This window comes from Gambusia affinis, linkage group LG01 (genome assembly GCF_019740435.1).
Source record: "Gambusia affinis linkage group LG01, SWU_Gaff_1.0, whole genome shotgun sequence".
NCBI lineage: Eukaryota > Metazoa > Chordata > Actinopteri > Cyprinodontiformes > Poeciliidae > Gambusia > Gambusia affinis.
Window position 1 is genome coordinate 17887686 of NC_057868.1, and position 25346 is coordinate 17913031.

General features: G+C 39.1%; 1 protein-coding gene across 1 annotated transcript in view; it reads left to right on the forward strand.

Annotated features, from left to right (window-relative positions):
• LOC122829404 (kelch domain-containing protein 8B-like) overlaps nucleotides 1-24617 on the forward strand; it is a 147158-nt gene extending 122541 nt beyond the window's left edge. Inside the window, exons 5-6 of the mRNA XM_044113937.1 lie at nucleotides 8137-8238; nucleotides 16460-24617. Of these exons, the coding sequence (XP_043969872.1) occupies nucleotides 8137-8238; nucleotides 16460-16656 (299 nt within the window). The 3' untranslated portion in view covers nucleotides 16657-24617. The remainder of the gene's footprint in view (nucleotides 1-8136; nucleotides 8239-16459) is intronic.
• The last annotated feature ends 729 nt before the right edge of the window (nucleotides 24618-25346 follow it).

Sequence of the window (25346 nt, forward strand, 5' to 3'; positions counted from 1 at the left end):
CTGTAATCTTCTCTGGCTTTCTAAAGGTGTGTGCCAGTCATATGCAGCATAGTCATGGGAGGCGAGCGAAACGTCTGGGAGGGCGAAACAGGAGAAGGAACAGGATTGATTCTGAGCTTTAAATAAACACTCGCTCCTCTCCTCCAGCTGAGTCCACCAGACACGGATCTGCCCCACATGTCACTCAAATCAGCTGCCTGCATGCACCACCACAGACGGTTTGTGTGAGATCAACCCCGGCGGCCAGTTGGCCCAACAGAAACAAGAGCGACGCCAGCCAACATAAATCAGCGCCTCATCTCCTCTCCAAACATCAGATTTGGATTGAGCGAGAGAATTAATAATTGGTGCTGACAAGCAGTCGTGTTTTCTCCTTGAAGTGGCTTGTCTTTCCTTGTGGGTTAAAGCGGAGAGGGGGGTAAAAAAAAAAATACCGTTGCACCGCAGCCTGTTTTCTTTTTCATGGGAGAGTGGTTTGCGCTCTCTCTGCTTGACAAGCTTTGTGAGAAGCAGTGGAGGTGAGAATGCACACAGACACAGAGGGACCTCCGCATCCAAAAACACAAAGCATCTCTCTGTCACCCAGTTTAATTTCATAAAGGCAGGGTGGATGGGGCGGATGTTACAGAGCCTCCATCCCTTGGTGGAATTTAGAGAGCAAGGCTCAGCTATTTTATTGTACAACTTAGAGTGTTTCCAAATGTGATAGTCTGATAGACCAAAGTTGGAACATTTGTTACATTTTTAGCTGTGAAGTTCAATTTCACAGTGGACTGTATCAAACTATATCTTTTGAAAAACCTGTTCCCCTCCTTGCCTGTGGAGGTGCTGTGCCACGGAGCACTGAAGGAAACAACATAAAAACCTCTGAAGAAAACACTGGGCGCAGCTTCCCTTTTCACAAAATGACAACTAAAATGGAGTGGCATCAGATTTTAGCGGTTGTAGGTTTTCTCTGTTGGCGAGAAATGGCATGCTACTGCGAGACATTTTTCGTGCTAGCACGTTTCTTTTGATTGTATTTACCCAGAATTCCCAATGCTATAGTCCACTTCCTGCTTTTGGAGCTTTCTGCAGTCCACTTGTCATTCACATTTAAGAAGACAGTCAGAAATGAACACATCTATATTCTGCAAAATGTCCATTAGTGTAGCGTCACACAGAATATGGCTGAATGGTTCATGCTAAAAAAGGCTTTAATATTCAGCGCTTTTAGTATTACATGCCTAACACAACACAAATAAAACAAACATATTTATCTCCCCATCAGCAAAGAAGTACAAATGCTGATGTGTATGCAGCGTAGCTCAGAGGGCAGACAAACAAGTTATGGTTATTTCTGCCAATTTGTCAAGAGAAAACATGGAGAAAAACATAAATTAGGAGCCTGGATGGTTGTTTGAAAGCTCCCTTCCCCTTTTTTCTCTCCCCATATATCTGGACGCAATTTGCATGCTATCTTTCCTTTCCATTTTCCACGCCTGAATAGCTGGTCTGTTGCAGCCGGCATATCTATTAGCGAGCTGCTGGTGGCTCTGCCGTCTCTCCTCTGACACAGAGATTCACATTTAGCTGCACTGCTATTGCATTACTTCATCCAGCGAACACCTCAACACATTAATGCTATCTGGAAAAAAATGTCTTCCCTCTTCTCTGAAGATCTTTACTGCAGAGGGAAAATCAAATCTTTAAATTTTATTAGACTTTTGCCTCTGATGAAAACATTTTGAAAGTAAAATATTTTTGTAGAACTCTGTTTCCGTTGATGTTACTTTTGTTGGTGTAGATTATCTGTCATCTTGGACACGACAGTCCTGAGAGCTTAAATACAAGGTAACTAAACTTGAGCTAACTGGGCTATTAAGATCACTACTTTAGGCTGTATTCTTGTTTTTGACTGCAAACTCTGAGATTCCAGCTATAGATACTCATGAAGCAAGCAGCTAAGATCGGTCATCCAGGTGACAAGGTGGTCAATGTTCTTGCATCAGGATTTTGTGTTTCTCATCTCAAACTAAATAGAGTAATAAAGTGATGAAGAATGTCTTTACCCATCGACCAATACGGCAATTAATAATCCAGGCTAAGGATGTGATGCCTGTGTTGTTTTTTTGACTGGCTCCATATCAACCGTTCTGGATTCTCTTGTGCAGACTAACAAACTTAACAACTTAAATTATTTGTCGGGCCACAAAATGTACATTGAAATGCCTCAGAGCCCAACAGATCCTTCTTGAGGGAAAACGAGTTATGGCAAGTCCATTTAACTGCAGATTAAATTTGCCAGAAGTTATTAGCATCTCTTCCTTCCTCATTCATAGAAGTTGTCAGTTTCATTAAAAAAAAACAAAAGAAGAAAGAAACAAGAAAAATGAGAAGGTCCAGGATATCACCAGTTTGGGTTCAGAATTAGCCAGAGAAAACAAGTTTAGAGCAGAGAATTTGAAGTCTATTTCATATGAAGCTACCCTGGTAAGAACAGAATCCTTGTTCTATGTTTCACTGTGAAGTGAAGTTTTGGGCCCTCGGCTATTGAGAAATGATTTCTTGCGTCCCCGTCAGACGGTCAGTTTCCAACACCACAAAAGAAAAAAAAAAAACCTCATAAAAGTGCACACAACCTCGGGCAGAGAAACAAAAAATTGTTGGGTCTAATAGACCCGTCTTGAGATCATGCGAGGGTTAATTGCCACCTAGTCCTTCATCAAGACCGACAATGCAGAGGTACACAAACTTAAAATGACATTTACATTTTAAAACGAGGCAGCCATTTTGATTCAGAATTCTGACTTAATAAGTCAAAAGTTTCTCACTGTACTCGGCTTCAAAATTCAACATGGCTGCTTCATATTGGAATGTAATGGGAGCTTCAAATTAAACCAACCACAGTGTATAGTATGCACTTGTGAACATGTCAAAGTGTTTGAATGCATAAAATGTTGGTGAATATTTTATTGGATTAGCTTAAACAGATGTCAAACCATAAGAGTGATTGAAATATAGAAAAAATAATATAAAAACAATTATGATGAAGAGTAAGGATGAATGTTTCCTCTGAAATAGTTTGAGTGCTTTGTTCAATTTTGAATTAATTTTTTGCACTCTGTCTGCATAGTTACAGGCTAACAGAAATGGGAAAAAGAAAATTTCCCACAATGTGATATACTGATGGGGACAGCATTTCCTACTGAATCTAGGGTTGTTTTAAAATAAAAACAATATTTTTTTCACTTTTCATCAACTGTTTTCTCAAAAAGAACCACATTTGCTTCAGTTAGATACCTGGTCTCAGGTAACCCTGTCTGCCAAGTAACATATTTTTCACTGACACATCCATCTTCTCTGAGTAATACCTTGATCCTCTGCAGCGTCCTCCACTGCTCCTATAAAGTGCTCTCTGGATTTAGCACTATAACACTTCAACTGGAGGCCATCCAAGTCTGCCCCAGTGGCTCTGTGTTGGAGAGCATCAAATTGTCTCAGACGTTGTAAGGAAATAATATATTCACTTCCAAGTCACTTTCCAGTTGATTATACAATATTTGAAGAGTGGATAAAGGCTAGAAAAGGAGCTCAGCAGTCTAAATACCCAGCATGTCTGACCCACACCAGGCTTTAAACTAAATAGGTCACCAGCTTTTTGTTTGCGGAAATAGAAATAAATTGTTTTTGGCCAGAGTAATGGAGCTAAAGCATTATATACAAAACTTGATTAAGTATATATTTCCAGTCAGTAATGTCTATAAACATTAACAGATACAAAAATAAAAAAATACTGAACTGACATGAAGGAATGAAAGCAAGATAAGTGTTGTTTGTGACCTGGTGTCTGTCTCCAGGGGTCACCCGCTGTGACCCTGTGTGTCACACACTTTATCACAGGGCAGAAAACGAATCCTAATGTTGTGATTACTGCCTTTTTATTCTCCAAAGACCATCAATAAATATGAAAATATGGTTCAATACAGTTACTATGCACAGTTCAGATCACATTTCTTTAAGTAAGTGCGTTCCTAAAGATGACCGTTTCTAATGGGAATGTTTTTCAAGAACCGTGTTTGTGTCACTTTAAGTCCTCACGCCCCCCGTACTGCATGTTTTAGGTGTTTCCCTTCTGCCTCACACCTGGATTGAATCTGTGGGTGATTAACAGGCTTCTGCAGCACTTGATGGTCAATCAAGCTGTTCTGGAATAGAGGCACATCTAAAACATGCAGACCAGGGGGCCTGAGGACTGGAATTGAGAAGCACTGCTATAAGTACAGTCACCTCCATAAAGTTACCTAAGTAAAAAATAGTTTTTTTATCATCAGTTTTATTGTTATCACAACAGTACTACAAAATAATGCGATAAAATTCTAAGTCATGTTGCCCAGCCTTAGTGGAAAGTAGAGTTTAATAAATGCAGCCAGGGGCAACAGAGGTCAACCCCAAGCAAATAGAATATTTACACATTTTGATAGTTTTATGAATCAACTCACTTGTGACCTCATACAGCCTTTTTTGTTTTTAGAATATTGGGTTTTTTTATTAGATTTGTGTAAACTGCCATCTCCAACTCCTGCCATGACTCTTCTAGCAAAGGAGACGAGGAGCAGTGGGAAAACCAATGCGTCACCTCTTATCATGGTCCAAATATAGAAATTTAATCTGTGAGGGGTTTCAAGCCAGAGAAAGGAAAAAGAGCAGGGTGCTGGGAGCTCCCCAGGCAGATCTTGTTGTGTAAAATGCAGTTCATTTCCCTCCCTGTATGCCTACCTATTGGCTTCTGCTGTATTTCTTTCTCTATCTATCTAGTGATTGGCTGTGCAGTTATTTCATATTTCTTTCAGTAATATCAAGATTGTAACAGCAAGATAGAGAGGTGACAAAAACTGAAACCATGTGTATTCCTCCATCCTGTCTTAAAAGAGCAAATTGACATAATTTAAAATACAGTTGATGGACTTTCATGAAGTCTACATAATAATTGGATTGGACTGCAGTGATTTGTGAAACACAGACCAATGAACTACATGACAGGGAAGTAACATAAAAACTAGAAAATTTCTGAAGACATTTAAATGGGGCCTGCCAAAGTGTGCCCCTCGGTTGGAACCCCGTGTTCTGATGCTACAAACTAAAGTAAGCTGCAATGTACTCAATACCATGTGGAGAGTCACAAGCATGTTGAGTAACATGAATTTATGCCATTCATTATGTTGAAATTAGTGTACAAGTTAAAATGAGCCAAATTGCTAACGTTAGCCTAAACGCTGTCAATAGCATGTGAGGCATCACTAGCATGTTGCCTTACATTGACTTACTCCATTCAGTGTACTAAGCGTGGCTAATAAATAAGAAAAATAGCTAAATGCTTTTTTTGGGGAAAAGGCTAATGCTAATGGGGGGCAGTGAAATGCTACTGCTATTGCTAATGTTAATTCACTGTCTTGCACAACAAGGCAATGCACTAACCTGAGAGAAAAAGATAGTAAAGCTAATATTAGTGCATCAGGGTAGATGGTGCACTAACTTGAGAGGAATATGGAGGGTTTTGTTTTGAAATTTTCAGTAAGCGTCATTTTAAAGGGCCACAATAATCCCATGTGCAATTGGTACTTATTTCCTTTGCTCTCCTGCCATCTTGTCTGTATTAAGTGTTCCGTCAAGGTGCTATTTCTATTTTTCTAAATGTCAGCTCAGCATTCTGTAGTAACTCAATGTTCCACCATCACTGTAGTTTTTAACTGTCTGCTCAGCCCTCCTCTATCCACCTTATCCCTAGCCCCCAGGAGGCTTTGGGTGATTTATGGGCATGACCTCCACTGTAAACCGGAACCACTATTTGTTTACATGTTAGCAACATGCTCACGAGTTTACACAGAGCTTTTAGGTTAGAAAATATGTGGGAACATCAGCTATCACAGCTTTAATGCAGCAATATTGTTTTACTGCAACCTACAGTTATTGCAGGGAGGGATGGTGACTTGAAGAAATGTCTGCAAATGACCGGCACTAGCATATTTAGCTACTACACTAACTCAGTTGCTCCGGATACGGATGCGGGTTTTCTTCCGTCAGCTTTTTATCCACACAATGAAACAAGCACACATAAAGCATTTTGGGTTCTTTCTTCAAGTTTAGAATTTTTAGCCAAATTGTTTTTGTTTGCTTATCTGTCACTAGGTGATGAAAATGTCTGCTTTTGTTTTTGTTTTGGGAGCATGTTCAAGACACACTTGCTGCAGCCATGAATTTGGTCTGATTAGTTACCTGAGCTCTACAAGGGCGTCTTACAACACTTTCCAGTGGCTAGTTGCTCTCTATAACAGGTTAATGTGTGATTCAGTTCGGTTCTAGTCCGAACCGAAGGGGGGGGAGATTATCTGTATAACGGTCTGAAGCACAGCAGCTACAGTCATTTGTCCGCTGATTTGCAGCAACACTCAGCTATGGAGAACATTGAGGTTCTGGTTCTGATGGACTAAATAAACCCAGATATTCTATTTTCTCTTATGGAAATTTATTACTGGCCTAAACATAATAATAAAACACACTTCCTGCAGTCACTTCATGAAATTTATTATTTTTTAAATTCAAATGAAAAATTTAATTCACATCACACCAATCTAATATTATGTAGTTCTGCTGTTTTATACTGTCAGCACAAACCTGCAGCTCAGATCTCTGACCAGCTTCCCTGTTTTTCTCTTTTTATTACTGTCAGCTCTGCAGAGAAACAAGCTGCTATCAGTGCTGTTAAGTCACGGTCACTCCGTTACAAAACTTAACTGTGTTCCTGTCGCTCCCCTTGATTAAACTCATAATTACAACCCTCTGTACTGAGCAGCTCTCTGATAGAAGACAGCGTGTCCGTAAACAAGTTTCACTAAATAACCAATAGTCTATTCCTAACCCTAATCTTAACTAAAACTTAATTTTAGTTAAGTTTTAATTAAAACCTAACTAAAATTAAGTTAAGTTTTAGTATGATCCTAATATGATCATATTAGGATATTAGATCCTAATATTATGGACCTAATGTGACACTGGACATATAATGGTGCATTTACATATAATTCCTGACACGTCTTGAGCATCAGGCGTGTCTGGTTTGCATTCAAAGTCTCTGTGGTGGCGTGTGAAGACTTTGCGGCGCTCTTTGAGTGTCTAGTGCGGCACGATTTGAAGCACATCCAACACTCCACATAGACTTTGAATATAAACCAGACTCACCTGACCCTCAGAACGTGTTTGATGTGACTAGCAGTGACTAGTCACTGCTAGTCACTGATGACTAGCAGTGATGACATCACTCTTTGTTGCATCAAATGAATCTCTCTCTTGAGTGTAGCACACAGACTGTTTTTTTTTCAGACCTGTTCCTGTTTCAGACTTGTAAGTTAGAAGTTATGAATCTTCTACAGGAGCATTGTTAAAGTTATGGGAAGACACAGAATCAGCCCAGTACAGGTTCACATTCTCAGGTTAGAGACTCACCTGGTATAAAGTTAATCTTTCTGGAATTAATTTCTGTAGATCAGGCAAGACATGTGGCATTCAGTCCTACTTCAGGTTGTTGTGTTTTTTAAAGGGAGTATTCTAGATACACAGGTCAGACACTATTCTGCCTTGAAATTGAACTCAGCTGTTTGAACATGATTATTCACAGTTAATTTGTGATTTATCAAGGAGGAGACAGTCTGGTATTCCCTACATGATAGGTCCAGCAAGTTTCCTGATGCTACCACAGTCAAGAGGACTGTGGTAGGACCTTCTTCTTGCTGCAAGGCAGCAGTGCTACCAACTGCGCCACAATAAAACTCCATGTCTGACTACATTTATGTATAAATGTCAACTGTACCAAAATATTATGGTGAATGGTACATATACCAAAATAAAAATACAGATAATTTTTTTTAAGGTGCTGTGTTTTTGCATTAACTAAAAATAAAATCCTTGCTCTGATTTTAGTGGGGATAGAAAATGTATTTTTGCCATTTCATTCACCCCAGCTTTGTTGGAGTTTGTTTCTGAAACAAAATACTGAACAATTTCAGTATTTTCAATTTATTATTCTCAAAGAAACTTGGAAATAAAACTAGTATAGGCTGAGGTGACTAACTGTCTTTCTGGTTATTCTTCTTTTGGTAGGTGTTTGGATAAAACCCAGCCGAACATCCAGGATGCGGGAAAAGAGGGCGGACTTTGTGGCAGGATGCCTTGGAGGAAGAGTCATCGTAGCTGGTGGTCTGGGTCAGTAGTTCTACGGTTTCCCTCCTCATTTTTCTGTTTCCTGGCACAAAAAAGATATTCTAACATCATCCTCTTAGCCAAAGCAGATTTGGTTCTCATCACTAGGCCTGTCGCGATAAACGATAAATCAATTAATCAAACAATAAATTAAAACTATCGACGTCATTTTAATTATCGCCTTTATCGTCTCTTCCGGCCTTTTTCTCTTTCTGTTGATGACACTGAATGAAAAAAGGCTCAACTCCGGTGCTCTCCACTGACCCTCCCTTCCTCATTTCCTTAGTGTAATGTCCAGCTGCACACTACCCGATCTTAGAGGGTCGATTGTCGGTCCATTTTCAAAACCTGAGAGATCACACATTAGCCGACAGAAATCCTGGATATAACGGTTCGATCGGGTTCGATCGTGCTGTGTGGTGTCCAACAATGGGTACAAAATAATGGCTGCAAGTTCAGTTAACTAATTTTAAAACCAGGCATTAATCAATGCTTTACTACAATCTACCTGCAACGCATGTGGCTCTAGTGTCAGGGTAAAATCCTGACTGAATGAAAGTCATTAGAACCTATTTATGTCACGTTAACGAAGAACAGCTGAAAAGTTACCGGGTTTATCAACTGCATAGCAATTTCTCTCCAACTCCTCCTCTTGTCATTTCTATATTCTTTGTACGAAATGTTTTATAAACATTAATGTTGTTTCCACATATCATCACCAATGTCCGCTGGACTTCAGGTTGTGCCGTGTCAGCTGTTTGGGATTCCCCTCTGTAATTTCCCCTCAGAAAACATGATGGAGAATCCGGGCTTTCTGATTGGCTACCTGTCACATTCAACAGGCTGCGTTAACACTCCCAGTGGGAAAACCCCTGATTTAGATTGGAGGGGCCACAACGATCTACCGTAACACACCACACACTACAGGATGATCACAAGAGACAATCTTAGAACGACCAAAGTTCTAAGATTGTCTTAAGGGGAAAATGAAGGTGTGAACTAACGTGTAGTGTGAACTATTGCATCAGGTAGTTGGATGTGCCCATCTTCTCTATTTAAATCTAATGATTACTGAAGGGCAATATGGTATGCAGACTTCATCATCTTCACTCTTTTGGTTAAATCCAGTATTTATTTACACTTAGGTGTTTTTATTCAAGTACATTTTTGTTAATGGAGACTGAGAATTCATTATATTTTTGTTTTTGGTTGTTTTGTTTATCAGTTCCAGTGTTGAGTGTTCTTTTGAAAATAAAGTGTATCTATCTTTGGCAGATAGATGCACTATCTTCCAAATCGCATACATTATTGTCATTTCCATTAAATCAGTGTACAAAGGCCTTCAAATAATACTATCGTCTATAGCAATAGTTTTCTGAGACAATTAATCGCTCAGCAAAATTTGCTATTGTGACAGGCCTACTCCTCACTGAAACCCACTGAAAACCAATCATCCACAGATATATTCTAGTAACATTTACCCATACTGTATTTATGTGCAACATCCAGTTATTAATGCTTTCTTGCATTCATAAATTTATGTTTGTAGTTTATATATTCATAGACAAATGAGGATCAATTTTCATCCCTGCTTTTCCATTGACTGTATAAATGTGCAAATTTGAATTCTGAAAATAAATTTGCTGAATAGAAACACATCAATTTAGAAAAAAGTCATGTTTTTCCATAAGAAGTGTTAGCACTTGGTATTTTTAAGGCTTTATCGGAATTGGTTTATATCATAAAACTGCAATGGAGACATTTTGCATCATACAAGTCACGTGATCAACAACTGGATGTTGTTGAAGAAGACGATGAAAGGAAATGGTAAAAAGAAGATTTCACGGAATTGCAGAATTTGATTTTTTTGACATTAGCTGAATATCTCCTAACTTTTGTGCACACAGGGAATGGAAATGCAGCTGCTGTTATACCAAGATACTGAACTTAATCTTGAAAACAAATCAGTCAGATTGCCAAACAATTTCTGATCCATCCAAATCATGCCCTTTTGCGACACTGTGTTAATTTATCTTCTTTCTCTCTTTTTAGTTGATTTTTAGTTGATGTTTTTTTTTTCAGAGTAACTTCAAAAACATTTTCCTGTCTTATCTAAAAGCAGCCCCTTGATTTTCAACAGAGGTCATTTTTTGAAAATGTGTTATAAAGCTTCCACCAAGCCCACATTGTTTCCATATTTTGTTTTATTCTTAAAAAAATATTACAGATTCAGTTGTGCTTTACATTGATTGAAACCTGTCAGATTTGGTTTACCACATTCACATGAAGGCCTAATGCGCCCTAGCAGCCTCTTCTATTCTTGGAGCTCAGTGTGACGATCAGCCATTCGGTCGGACAGCCGTTCAGATCGTGTGTGTGTGCGAGCATTTGAGGAACACGTCAGTCTCGTCCTGACGAGAGCGAAAGAAGATTCAACAAGAGACTTTGAGGAAAATGGAATGTGTGTGTGTGCGTGTGTGTGCGTGTGTGTGTGTGTGTGTGTGTGTGTGTGTGTGAGGTTATTCTAATGGGATATTTTGGGCTTGTGAGATATAAAAAATGTTTTTAACATAGAAAATTAAAAGGGAAATGACTTATACTGGTTCCAGCTGTCTCCTGTTTCCTGATCGTTCCCTTGTGTATTTAATCTCCCCACTGGATTCTTGTCTTTGTTAAGTCATTGTTCCCCTTCCTGAGTGTGTGTTCATGTCTCGTTGCTCACCTGGGTTTCCTAGTTTTGAGAACCTTGAGGAGTAGAAAAAACTCTTTTCTCCATTTCACCCTGGGTCTCACTGCGCCCATCCTCACCGTCAACAAACCACTTCATGACAATGATTAATTAGAACTAATCTAAAACAAAATGATATTTAGCTAATAATAACTCATAAAAACTAGTAAACACACTCTGAAAACAAACTTAAACTAACTAAATTAGACAAACAAAAAGTCAGAATGAAATAAAACTAAACCATAATGAAAAACTCAAAACTATTAGAGCCTTGCTTTGAATTGGGAGATTCTGCTGCTGGCAGAAATTGGACTGGCCATCTGGCATACCGGGCAATGCCTGGTCAGCCAACATTTAGGGATCAGTCTGGGGTTGTCATAATAACCAAAGAAGTGTTTTCTAAAAAACTTGTCGACCGCAACAGGCCACTGGTTCATATTCTTGAAGGACATTGGGCTAATCCAGTGAAATCTCACAGCTATCTCCTTTGACCAAAGTTATCAGATAGTATTAGCATTGTTATAAAGTCACCCAACTTCCAAACTGATTTAATGTTAATGTGTTTTCATAATGCCTGTCTCTTTTTAAAGAGTGTAATTAAATTTTGAAATTACCATGCCCCAGATCCATAGATTAGATATTATATTTGTTCAGGCCTTAATGTGTTCATTTATAACTATGAGTGACAACTTAATACATGGACACAAATTATGATTACATGCCAGCTCTTCCAGAGGATGGACTGGAGATGCATGTTCATCCATATCATTTTATGAGTATATTTATGTTATCTGCTGAAGCAAGCCAACAGTCAGGGCTTACTCATTATTTTTATCTGATAAACTTTATTTATCTCATTTCTTTCATCATTATTATTACCACCCAAACTTTTCCTTTTTATGCCATCTGAAGTCTATTATATTGGAATATTAACAGAAACCTGCATTGTGAACAAGCTGACAAAAGAGGCAGAAATATGTTAACTTGTTCTTGTCACCAAGACAACCAAATCTATCTCTCTGTTTCTAAGATGTTGACATAATCTGTATCAGAAGTTAACTTCAGCATGCTTCTGTGTTATTCCTGCATGATAGTGTAAAATTCACCATGTCAAAGCTGGTTATAACATAAGACGTCATAAGACATGACAGGCGGTGAATGTGGAGAACACAGTTGATTTAGAATCAAATCTATTTGTTGAGATGAAAGCTGGATAATACTGTACGAAAGGCCTAACTCCCCTCACACACAGCTGGATTTTAGGGACTTCCATTCATGACCATTTAAGATTATTATATCAATGCACCTCGAAAGCAACTCTTAATTCTTCAGTACACCAGTACATTTTGGGAGTGGTCCTTTCTGTACCAATGCACAAAGCAAAGACAAATGAGCAAATCTGGTCAGGATGAAGTTGACTGGCTTACACAAACTCCTGACCTCAACATCACAGAGCACTTCACTGTAATAACAGAGGAACAGTGCAGTCAGACATTTTCCTGCAGATTCTCTTAGAATACCAGACATGATTGTGCGATTCGTCAGTCCTTAGTGGAGTCCACTAATGGTTTTGTTAAATGGTAATGGTAAAAGTCCTGTACTTAAAAAGTGCTTTATCTAGTCTAACTACATTCAGTCATTCACACATCCATTCACTGGTAGGCTACTGAATTTTGACAGACAATTGTGACCTTGTTTGGGTGACACTGGGCCCTCTGACCACCACCAGCTGCCTTCCCAGCCTAAGGAGTGTGTTGCCCAAGAAAACGATGGAGACAGACGGAGCGGGGGATCAAACTGGTAACCCACCTTCCACAAGATGAACTCTTACCACAGTCAGGTGACTCATTTGGGAGAATGTGCGCACAATGTTAAGAGGCAATAGTCTTTGACGTAGTTCTCCTGGGTTCTGTACATGGTCTTTGGACATTAGCTGCATGTCTTCCCCTTCTCTCTTTCCCTGTTTCCTGTCTATTTTCTGTACAATACAGGCTGGTAGAGCCTAAAACATCGTAAAAAATAACTCAGACTAGAAATCAAACAGCAACAGTAGTCCATAGCAAAAAAAAATAAAATAAAATACAGAAGAGACACCGACATGTTCATCTAGTTTGAAAAAGATGTAAACCATTTCAAGCAATTTGAAACTTCCCCCATATACAATGTGGAAACTTTTAAACCATTTGCATCAACATCATGCAAAAATGACAAACATGAAAAATGTCAATGGATCCATCTAATTAAACAATAACATAAAGTATCTATTTTGTTTGTCTGAGAAAAGATATCAACAACCTATAGAAAATAGATAGAAGTTGCTTCCATCTCCTTCATTTAATGGACAGGAATGCACCTGTCTGTCTGTGGTGATATCTGCTTCGATAATCTAGAGTAGAAGAAAGAAGGAGCAGTGATGAAAAGAGAAACAATAAAGATAAAAATTACCTCTAGAAACTGAGTCAAAAAACATTGTATATTTTTTAACTCAACAGTGTTTAGATGGAGCTTGGTTATATTGTGGGGATCCACAAGTGAGTAGAAAGTCTAACTTTATTCTCAGAAAAGGCAGAGAACGCAATAAAAGGAGAGAGAACAATGCAACAGTGGCTGAATGTTGGTGAGGTGACAGACAAAAAAAAGACAATTGTGTGAGACGTGCAAAGCAGAAAAAGTAAAGGCAAAGAACAGGAAGGAGGAGGAGGGTTTAGAAAAAAATAGAATAATTGCAGGAAATCAAGCTGACTGAGAAAATGGGTTAAGAATTGCAAAGTTAAAGACAAGAGTTAAAAACAGAAGCACAGCAAAGCTGTAAGTAAACAATGGGAAGGACATGAAAATGAGATAGTGATGTAAACAGCAGTAAAGAAGATGGAGAATAAAGGTCAAAAGAAGGAGAAAGGATGGGTGAAGTGACATGACGTCTGTGGGTCGAGAATCAAAGCAGTGATGAAAAGCCTTTGAGCATCCTGTGGCAAGGTGTTTCTTTGTGTGTGTGTTGTCCAGAGAGAGTGTGTTCATGATAAAGGAGATGATGGCTGAACAGGCCGGATCACTTTGAAAAGGCCGCTCCGCCACCACCGCCTTGTTCTTCCAACATGATTATCTTAGTCTGTGACAGACACATGCACACACAATAACCGGGATCCGTTATTTGGGGACTTGCTGTGATGTGGGTCTCCATGGAAACAGCAACAACTTAGGTCTGCCTGATGTATAATAACAGAGCGCATTGCTACTAATGTGAGAGAGGAAGGAGAGGGGGAAAGAAGGAGAAGGTCAGAACAGACATTTTAAAGACAATAAATACTAAAAACATCTAAATACTGAACATTTGTGAATTTTCTCAGGATCTTATTCCCACCCAGTGTAAGAATATACACTTTTCAAAAGCTGCTGTATTATTATGACCAACATGCTAATACTGATAAGATCCTCCTTTTGATACAATTAGATTTCCCGTTTAGTCATTTCCGTTACGGATCTCTGAAGGGCTGCTGCAGTTTTTGGTCCCAGGCTCTACAGCTGCATTTCCATCGGCCATAAAATTATGCAAATTGGAGTTGTGAAAATAAATTTGATTGATTAAAAAAAGCACCTTTGAAAAAACACGTTTTTTGATCAAAAGTTACTGCTCTATTATCAGTTGTTTTTTCGACTATATCAAAATTGGCATATTTAGCAAATCTGCAATGAACAAATATCACATGACTAACCTCCCTTGAGGACAAACAAACATAGTCCAGCCTAACCTCAAAACCTCAACAAACTGAGAGCTCTGTAGGTGAGAGCAGGTGGAAAATAAGTGACATAGGTTTGACCTGCCCACTCAATGCAGAGCTAGACAGGTAGAGTATTTGGCTACAACAGCAGCAATGTCACTGAGCCAGGCTGTGTTTTCCAAATGTATCAAAGAAAAACCTTTGCTGTCAGTTATATGTCTGCTCTTCTCTGTTTTTCGCTCCTTGCACCAACGTTGGTTGGCTCCTTTTCTCTTAGGAGACAAAAGTTTGGCTTTTCTCCAGGATCCTGGAATAACCTTGTTTTTTTAAGGTTAAAAATATCTAGTGGCAAAATTCATAAGGTGCAGGTTTAGAGCTAGAACTCACAACCTTTTTGTTTCATTGGTGTTTAAAATTAATGCAAAATAAAGAAAAAACAACAAAAGTGCATTGTACGGTGGGTGAAGAGTCATTGTAGATTCATTTTTCTAACTTATAAGTGAATTTAAATGTGTCTCAGTTCAAACTGAAAATTGACACTTATGTGTTAAAATATGATTACAAACCAAACATACCAAAAGATGAAACGTGGGATTTTTGATTTGTCTAAATGTGAGATTTTATTGTCTTTACACTGAGCTCTGACTATCTACAATGCAAAACCACAAAGTTTTACCAGGTATTTTTGGTTTAGTTTCTAGTTCAGATATCTTAGCACACTTGAAATTAAACTAAATCTTGTTAGTTTTACCTTAATTCAGATATATAAACTAGACCAAAATTACTTGGTAAGAGTTTGTGCCTTTGCAGTTTGCTGTGTAATATTTCCTGCCATCAGACCTGCAGCGGCACCTCATACTCTGTTAGTGTGTGACTGGATGAGTGTGTGTGTTACTACAAAAGAAGCTGACTGTGGAATTGGGTGGCAGGTCATGGATGCCTTATCAGCTTTCAGGGCTCCTGTGACAGAGCTAAGTTCCTTCCTGATCGTGTCGCTCTTGTCCCTCAGGAGAAGTGTGTCAGTTAAGCTTTTAGAAGCTGCTGATGAGGCGGCTGATGAATACAAATTAATTTTGTTGCGGGACTTTGAAGCATTGCTACCTGCATGGATAACTACGATTAGTCTGACTGAATAAATTTTCTTTTCATGTGAATGAGTTTATGCTTCTTTCTGCTCCTGTTCATTCTTGATTTCTTTTAGATATTACATGAACTGTTCATAATTATTATTGAGTGAATGAAATAAATAAATCTAATGGAAATTCAAATGGAAGAAATCCTCAAGTTTTAAGTAAAAACAATCAATGGGAAGGCATCCTAAAGTCAGAATTCAAAGAACAAATTGTGTTTTTTCTCCAAATCTCAAAATCCAATATGGCTGCTGTGTCTTTAAAACATGGTGAATAAACTATTTTATTTACATTTCTGAGGGTTTTGTTTGCTAAAAGGCAGAGTAATGCATAGTGTGCATTACTCCTGATTTCAAAGACTTATTAGCCAAAATCCTGCCTGATTTCAAAATGATCCCAAGAGTCGTGTAAGCGAGCAGCTGGATCACAACAAAAATGTCACGGATTCCCTGAAAACCAGCTCAGTGTAAATGGCTGTGGATGTCTGTTGTGGTATAAAGCTCAACTGAAGTGGGATCCTGCGCACGATGTCACGCTGCAGCAGGCCTATACCTCAGGTTCTTTCACTCACTGACCGGATTGAGGCTTATTTTAGACTTTACAACATAACTGGCATTAATTTGGCCTTTTTATTCTTTGTTTTGCAGGTAATGAGCCATCGCCCTTGGGCTCAGTGGAGAGCTACAACCCAGTGAAGCGGCGCTGGGAGTATGTGGCCCCCATGCCCACTGCACGATGCTCTTCTGCTCTGCTGCAGACGACCAGCATCCTCTTTGTGATTGGAGGAGTTGCCCAGGGACCCAGTAACGCTGTGGAAGCCCTCTGCTTACAGGAAACAGTGTGATGCAGGCACAAAACCCCCTGAAATTAATGTAAACCGGCACCAATATCTTCTTCACTCTAGAACATGTAGGAGTTGGATCGCACTCGGATGCTTTCTTACTTTGATCGGCAACAATTGATTCCACTTAAACACTGGGATGTCAACAATTTGTTTTGGCATTGAAGAAGTGTTTTCAGAGCCGGACCGTGAAGCAGATTGCTGTGACTGGCAAAGACAGGAAACTGAGCGAGAGAAAATTGAGCCAAACAACAAACCGACACAGACCCGGTTTCTGAAGAAACAACCCGGCTTTGAACTGTTGAGCATTTTTCAGAATAAAAGCAGGGTACTTTTCTGGATACTCAAAGGAACATAGGGCCATATCTGAAACTTTTCTTAGCAGCAGCGCTGTGCTCTGCTTTCATGGCAACAGCTCACTCCGACTCTTTTCTAGAACCTCAGAGGCAGCACTTGGTTGAGTTGTAGATGGTGGCATTCAGAGAGTGTGGATGTCTGTTGTGGTTCTTTGTTCTGTTAGAGTGTTGTAAGTGTGAACGCAAACGCTGCTAACAATCTCTACAACGGCATCAACGACGATGCTTCCTTACATGCCTTCACACCACAAGCGAGTCAAAGGCCTGCCAGTCAGAAAAAATATCCACTTTGTTCCCACAGGGGCCCCATCTTGCGCGCAATCACACTTTCCTTGATTGAGGAAACAGTGATTGTGGGTAAGCTTGTCAGCACTTTGCTTCGCCTCACATCTCTCCATCTCTACACCACACCAATCAATCACAGAACTCCAACCAACACTCACATTGCAGTGCAGGGATGATTTGGCTTGGGGGAGTGAATGTAGAGCTACCTGCTGCACTGAAGCATCCTGGGAAATCAGCTTTCTGTCACATGATGGGGTATTTTCTCTTTAACGTTGACAGTTCACTTTATTACATATGTCAGCTTGATGTCAGTGAGATGATGGATGTGGATGTTTTAAGGTAATCATACCAGAGTTTACTAAGAATACACTGACACAAAGACAAAATCGTACAATATGTTGAAGTTAGGACGCTATTTTAATCTATGATTTTTTTTTTTTTAAACTCTTGAAGTTTTTATTGTTTCAAGGCATTTCTACAAGTCCTCCTGCTGGGATTGCCAAATAAAATGCTTGTATTTCAGGGGTCCAACCGATACAAGCAAAACGTAGTGGATCATTGATGCTGTCTTAGGAATTAAGAGTAAAAGTAGCAGTCAGCCTCTTCAAGTCAAAAGCATATTAGCATTTTTCCTTTCTGAAGCATTTAGGTGTTTGGTAACACAATGTCAAGCAGGAAAGAGACACACAGTGTTGGTGCAGTGCTTAAGCGTTAGCAGATGTAATGTTTCTGTTTAAATTCCTTAGGTTTAGCGCAACTCATGGTCTTGGCTTTTAGGTTGAGTTAGTGGTAAATTTTTTATGTTTGTACATGAAGCAGAGTTAGAATAACTGTTTAATTGTATCAGTGAAGGTTAAGTGAAAGGCTTTTAAAATTTCACAGAAATAATCAAGGCACGTGGTTTTATTCAAGTTGGCTAATAAGTTAATTAAGTCATGCGTCGCTGCTGATGTTCACCATTATTATTTTAGCAGGCTTTCTACTTCCCTTACTGGGAGGATTGTTCTAGAAAGCACTCAAATTGTCAGTGAGGAGCTTCTCCGTTTTCACCCAATGCACTATAAAACAGCAGTCTGTCTGCTGGTTCAGGGGAGCAAAAAAAAAAAAAAAAAAAAAAGGCAATTTGCATTATAAAGCTGAGTCAATATCATGTAAAACATGTAAAAACTCCTGTTTTCATCACAGTTGGAGTCAGTTTAGCTCTGTAGGTGAAATTTGTTTCAGTTCATTGCTGCCTGGAGAAAGTTTAATTGAAATTATCAGGTTATTAGGAGGCATGTTAGAACAAAGACACTTGGAAATTAAAGCTGATTTTGGCTAGCTTTAAAGAGAATTCACAGATAATACTTAACTTTAACAGTCTAACACAAAATGAAAGTTGAGCCACACCCACTTATCTCCCTCTAAGGAGTTCCATTTATTAAGTAAAATCAAATGATTTGGCAAAATGACTCCAAATCATTTAGATGCATTACACAAGGAGAGAGCTGCCTCTGGCCATCGTTAAAAGAGTTTTGTCTTTGTGTTGAACACACGCTCTCCCTGTTCACCGTCTCGTCCAGCTCGCAGGTTTTTCTTGCCTGTTTGGTGACCGACCTCACTAACAGAGTCAGACATCTACTGCTGTTGCAAAGCTCAGATAAAATACCAGCTGACAAGCCGGTTATTTCTGGCGCTGCACTCCATGCTCCTAATTGGACGCGTTAGGCGCGAGTCACCACGTATACATCCTTTACTCTGCTGTCCATACAGGGAACGGAGCCTGGATGAATGCATTCTGATCCATTTCACCACATATTCAGGTTTATCTTCTATTTGTTTCACAGATTTAACTAAACCTGCAGCAGACTGGCGACCTGCCCACGGTGTACCCCGCCTCTCGCCCGGAACACAGCTGGAGATAGGCACCAGCAACCCTCCCGACCCCGTTAGAGACGAAGGGTGTTCAGACAATGGATGGATGGATGGATTTAACCAAACTTAATTAAGACCCAGGCACTGTTTTCATTTTACTTCCTCTGTGGTCTTGTGACTTCCTTCTGAAGTTCACACATGATAAAAGCAAATTATACCTCAGATAGATACATTTTAAAAATAGCAGGTTTGTATTGAATACAACATCAAATCTGGACTACATAAGATCAAACATTCGCCTGCACATCTCACGATATGGTTAATTTTCTCCAGACCCACCTTACTGTTTGCCTACAATCAAAAGAGGACACCCAAAATAAAAGAGTGTAACCTCTTAAATTTGCAGATTTGTGCCTTGCACATTTATATTTACTTACATTAGGTAACCCACAAATAGCAAAAGTGTTAGGAAGTAAAATAACACAGCATATATAAAGACTCGGGCTGTGTGGGATTTAATTGATATTTCAATGCCTCCCTCTTCCTCTGAGAGCCTGTCACATTAAAATAATCCTCGACATATAAAAAATTAAATGAATTAATTAGCAACATTGAGGCAGCTGAACTAGTTGCAGGCAAAGTTTGGCAGCAGCTGCCTTTAACAAACAGACAAGGTGCAACATTACACTTCATTTTTAGTGACGTTGCTGGCAGCCTGTGGCTCAACCTGGGTAAACTGTGACTCTTTAGTGACTAAATGTTCTGCAACCTGACCCTTGAGTTGTTTGGTGTTAAACAGGTCGTAAACAGTTTAGGTGTGAGAGATTTAGGCCAAAGGGTATGGGGAGAACAGCAGTCAGTCCAGGTCACGTTTATGTAATGTTTTGCACAGGCAGATTTAATATTACAAATCTGTCCCAATGGTCCTTTGAATCTGTGTATAATAGACGTTCCTCTGAGCTTAAAGAATCCAATGAAGATCAATTATGTCTTGATCACACAGGAGGATTTTAAAATGATTGGCTGATGAAGACAAACACATGACGATAGAAAATCTACGGTACAACAGTTTTGGTTGTACAGTGTGTGAATCTGCCGCTATAGAAATAAAATGAACTGAATGTTTTGAGGTGCTGACTTGCCCTCCAGATTCTTCAGCTCTTAATCCAGTTGAGCTTCTGTAAGAAGTGCTGGACACGTAAATCTGATTCAACGAATTTACAGGCCTTGAAGGATCCACTGCTGTCTTTTCGGAAATTCAGTGGTTCAAAAAAGCAGATTTAAAGTATGCTACTGTACATATCAGGAATGGCATCTGAGGTTTGTGTGTAATAGAGTACCTGATTCTGTAGAGATAAGGGAAACTGGATCTTTTAAGTTTCTGCTAATGCGAATTACAAAGGAAATTTTAGTGTTTTAGATCTGAAGACAAGCAATAACAACGTTCCCAGCTGCTTACTTTCTGAATTTAATGGACAATCTAAGCAGCCCCTCTCTTATTTGAAATGTGAAACAGACAGTATAAAGCTGGTACTTTGATTTATTGAAAGGACACACACATGGTGGGTCATCAAAGCCCGGGATCACAGCATGGGAGGACTACATTATGATCAAAGCCAATTCAAGGGGCTTATTTTAAACCAAAGAAATGAATTATTTACAGTTGGTAAATGTGTGTAAAAATACCTCTTACAGCACAGGCCGCACACAGCTTTAAAATAGAAAACATTAAGCTGTGCAGCTTTGGCTCATGCACACTGAGCATAAGAGTACCTACATCCAGAATTTATGTGCGTCTGTCATTGTGTCACCTTGTGGATATGTGGCTGTTCTTATGGTTCTGCGTGGGCGCATGAATGCAAATCTACACACACCACGAGAGGTCTGCAGGATCCGTACGGCCCTCCGTTACAGGGATTCTGTCTCTCTAGTTCTAGTTCTCATCCGACGGCCTGGAGGTTTGCCAGAGCCAACTCTCTGGTGTTGGAAGCATACATGTTTTAAGACCTTTTCTCTCTGCTGATCTGTCCCTGTCAGGATCAGGCTGCTCCGCTTAGATGACGTCCTATAAATCTAGAATTAGTTTCCAGTTGAAAAGATGCCTCTGAGGTCTGCCTCATGTGACGCGTGTGCTGTTTGCTCATCGGGGCTGAGTTTTCCTTTCTAACAGCAGGCTGAGATGGAGAACAAAAGAGCAGGATGCTTCAGTGCAGGTAGCAGCTAATTACATGCTGTGCTGCTTCAGAGGGCCATGGGGCGAGTGATACTAGCACAAGCTAACGGGAATGTTGAAAGCCAAATCAGAGTGTTGTATGAGTGCACAACATCAGCAGAGAGTAAAAAATGATGAAACGTTTGATAAATCTGCAGAACCTGAGGCCATTTTATAAACACAAATGATTCTGTGCCAGTCTATCACAGAATCATTCATTGCGTGTGCAATGAATGAAAGCCTGCATTTATTGGACAGGCTTTCCATCCTCCTCACTACCGACTGACTTCACACACTTTGAGCATCTTACTCACAAGCTGCGTTTCCAAGCTGCGTAAAACTTTCAGTATTCTGTTAAAGTCAAAAACATACAATTTTGTGGTGTTTCAGTTAACTAAGAATGAATTAAATGAAGATCACACCTGAATAGGTTAAAGAAACCACCTTATCTTAACACTAAAACCTTTCATTGTAAAACAGTGCTTTTCTCAAAATTGCCGTATTTTCTTTAAGTTAATTCAGTTCAGAAATTTCTGATTGCGCAGCTATTGGTGAGACTTTAACTAGCTCTGTCTCCACTGACCACAGGAATTGTGGAAATTGGAATTAAGAAAATAAGTTAGTTTAATTCTAACAGCAATTTTGGTGAAGGTCACGTTTTTCAATAAGAATGATGATCTGTTTTTTTCAACTCTATCAATATTAGTGCAGTCTGCAAAACAGCAGTGGAAACACTTTTTGCATCACACAACCAGATGTTACTGCTGGCAGAAAAGAGGAAGTGACAGGTGGATGATGGCACGGCATGATTTTAATTGTGTTTCTTAAATAATGGAAACACCACAGTTGGGAAAGTGGGTCTTTTCGACATCATTGGAATATCAACAAGGTTTTGCTCACATTTGTAATGGAAACACAGCCATTGTACCCAGAAGAGTGGCCTTGTGTGTCCTTACCTCTCCGATCTGCAGAGAGGTTACGCATCTCGTCCAAAAGGCATTTTTGTTTTTGATGTTGGCATGTTTTGTGCCTTGGTTCCCAACTATAGGGCCCAAAGACTCAGGTTCTGACAAACAATTTCTAAATAGGGGGAAGATTTAAATTTTGTTAATTCCAGTGTGGGCAACATTTTGTCCATTTCCTGGGTAACGGGGAAGACCCACTGGTAGCATAAATATGTTTCTCTTATATTTGCATATCGTCTCCATCTGTTCCCGTTTTCCTTTGGATAGACGCTGGACATGTGATACACTATTTATTTCCTAATTGTTCTTGTTTATGCTCCTTTATTTCCCCTCCAGTTGTTTGTGTTGTGGACTGAGGTTGTGAGGTGACCGACGTGTTGTGTTGTTGCCCACTGTGGGCTGGGTTCCCCCCAAAGTGTTTGTTACTGGTTGTGTCTTCTTAAAAGGCTTTCAAGCAAGCAGATTAATCTATTTTTTTTTTTAAAAATGTGCAAAAAACAGTCTAAACATGTCTAATTGTACTGTTTTGGTTGTGTAAAACTCATAGAGGAACTGAAAATTTTAGGAAATGAAAGAATTCTGGCCCTAATATTCCATTGTATTAATGTCTCAAAAGGCAAAAACTTATTTTAGAAGTATTAATACTTTCACATGGCACTGTACTGTGTGGAGCCAAGTACACGAGTCAGTAGTAGTCGATTTCTATGTCAAGAAATTATTGTTTGTATTTAACTACTTTTTTTTAGTAGTCTTAGCAAATGAAACTCAACAAATAGTATATTTTTTTGTGTGATGGAAACAAGACCCTGCCCAGTTGTGGAGCCATAAGTGTCATCTGTCATTTCACTGCTTCATGTCAAACTAGAGCCTGGTTTGTACAGACGCTATTAGGGGGGGAAAAAAACCCTGAATATTCTTGTTTTTATTATATCTCACTGTTCTGTGCTGTTTCCCTACAGTGATGGTAGAAAACCTGGTGAAAACTGCTTTGTGGTCTCAGTGGGTCAGTATTGCCATGTGCTCTGTGTGTATAAAATGTTTTGGGAGGAGCTTAAAAAATGAACTAGTGAATTAATATGGCTAAATTCAGACGGTGTGTGGGGAGATGTAACAGCAGTTACACTTTTGCTTGTTCATGATAAGCAGGTTAAGATTTCTATTTTTACTCTTTTGATTTAAAATGTAAAAAAAAAAAAACTAAACACATGTCAAAGCTCCTTCAGTGAGACTAACCACACACAGAAAACTATGCACCTAAAACTCAACAGCAGCTGGAGCCGGATGTGAACCCAGCTAGCACGACTCGAATTCATCCATGACTCAATTACTGACTTTTATTCATTTACCTTCAGCGAGACAATCAGTTTCAGTAAAGTCCTTCTAACGGCCTCAGCAATATTTTTAGAACACTAGATAAAATTTTGAAGCACACACACACGCCACTCATTTTCCACACGGACATCAGATTTTTCTAAATCATGTCAGACTGGGTATGATCTCCCCCCGCGGGTCCGGGAGAAGAATTTCACAGCCCGATGAGGTGACTGGGGTTGAATACGGTAAGATTTGTAGGGTCTCGCTTGGCCCTGAAGCTGAACAATCTCCACCAACAGACAGAACATATCTCAAACGCTGCTCAATAAGTCTTTTATTTGGTGATGAAATGAACTAGGAAATGTTTTTCTGACGTGAAATGTGAAATAAAAGGAGAATTAAATACATAAAAACTGACACTCATCCTTTGACCAGATCTGTTAATCTCAATTAGACCTTAGTAGCTTTCTGTCTTTGATTTTCATTTATACGACACTGGCATGTACATGTGACAGTACGGAAATTGCCTAAACTAACAGACCTTTTCAGTTCTAATTGAAACAAGTTGATTCTGCACATTGTGGAGGAGCTGACGTTGTTGTCCAGGCATATGACCAGTGTGGAAAGTCTTGCTTCAAAATGAGCCACACCAGTGCGGCAAACAAGACCCAGATACTCCCGAAGCTCTCCAGAAACTACAACTCTAAAATTATTAATGCCTTACTGAAGACCATGCAGATTTCAACCTCACTGAACACCTTCATCCAGTGTTTTAGGGGGTGCTGGTAATATTTGAGCTAAATGAAGATTGATACCACTCTCATGGTGCTGTGCTAACCACGGCTACACTTTGTGAAACAGTAGCTTTTTAAAACGATCGGTGTGTTTTCAAATCAAATTGACTAAGAAAAGCTACCTCATAAAAGAAAAGGACAAATTTGCAACTTGTATATGATAAAATGGTAAATGGACTGAACTTATATATTGACCATGCAAATACATAACATAATTTTAATGTATTGGTAAATTGAATATTGACACCAAAATAACATATATACACAAGAAAATTATATATTTGTATATTTTTTGTTTATTTGCTATCTAAAGATGGGGAACTGAGATGAAATGTAGTCTAAATAGTGAGTAGGTTTTGAAAACCACAGATGATTTTAAAGTATTTTAAGAATTTTAAAATGAAGACTTGTTTTTTTAAACTGCAAAACTAAACTCTGGTCTCAAAAGATGTTTTTTTTTTTAATTTATCCATCATTCTAAGTCTAGTTTGGTTTATGCAGTGTTGAACATAAGAACCTTAGTACAGAGCTATGATAGTGATGGACAGACTACTTGCTTTATGACATGTTGACAAAATTTGTGGCATGAGATTCACAGAGCTGCCATATTTACCACGCTTTGGCATCCCTGCTGCAAAATTTGCACAAGTAGTGCTCAAAAGGAACCAGCTGTTGCAGGAATGACCAATGATTTTACTGCTTAGCCTCATGCTACACTGTTCAAACCCAACAAGGCAATTGTGTTAATGAAGACATGCTGGATGTTTGGAATTGCCCCAACCCAACCTTAGGATTTCTGGACTAACATGTTGGTAAAGATCAACAGCATGTTAGTCTTTACGTTTGTTCCTGTTTCACAAAAATAGAACATCAATTTATTTATGTAGCACATAAAAACAACAAATGTTGACCA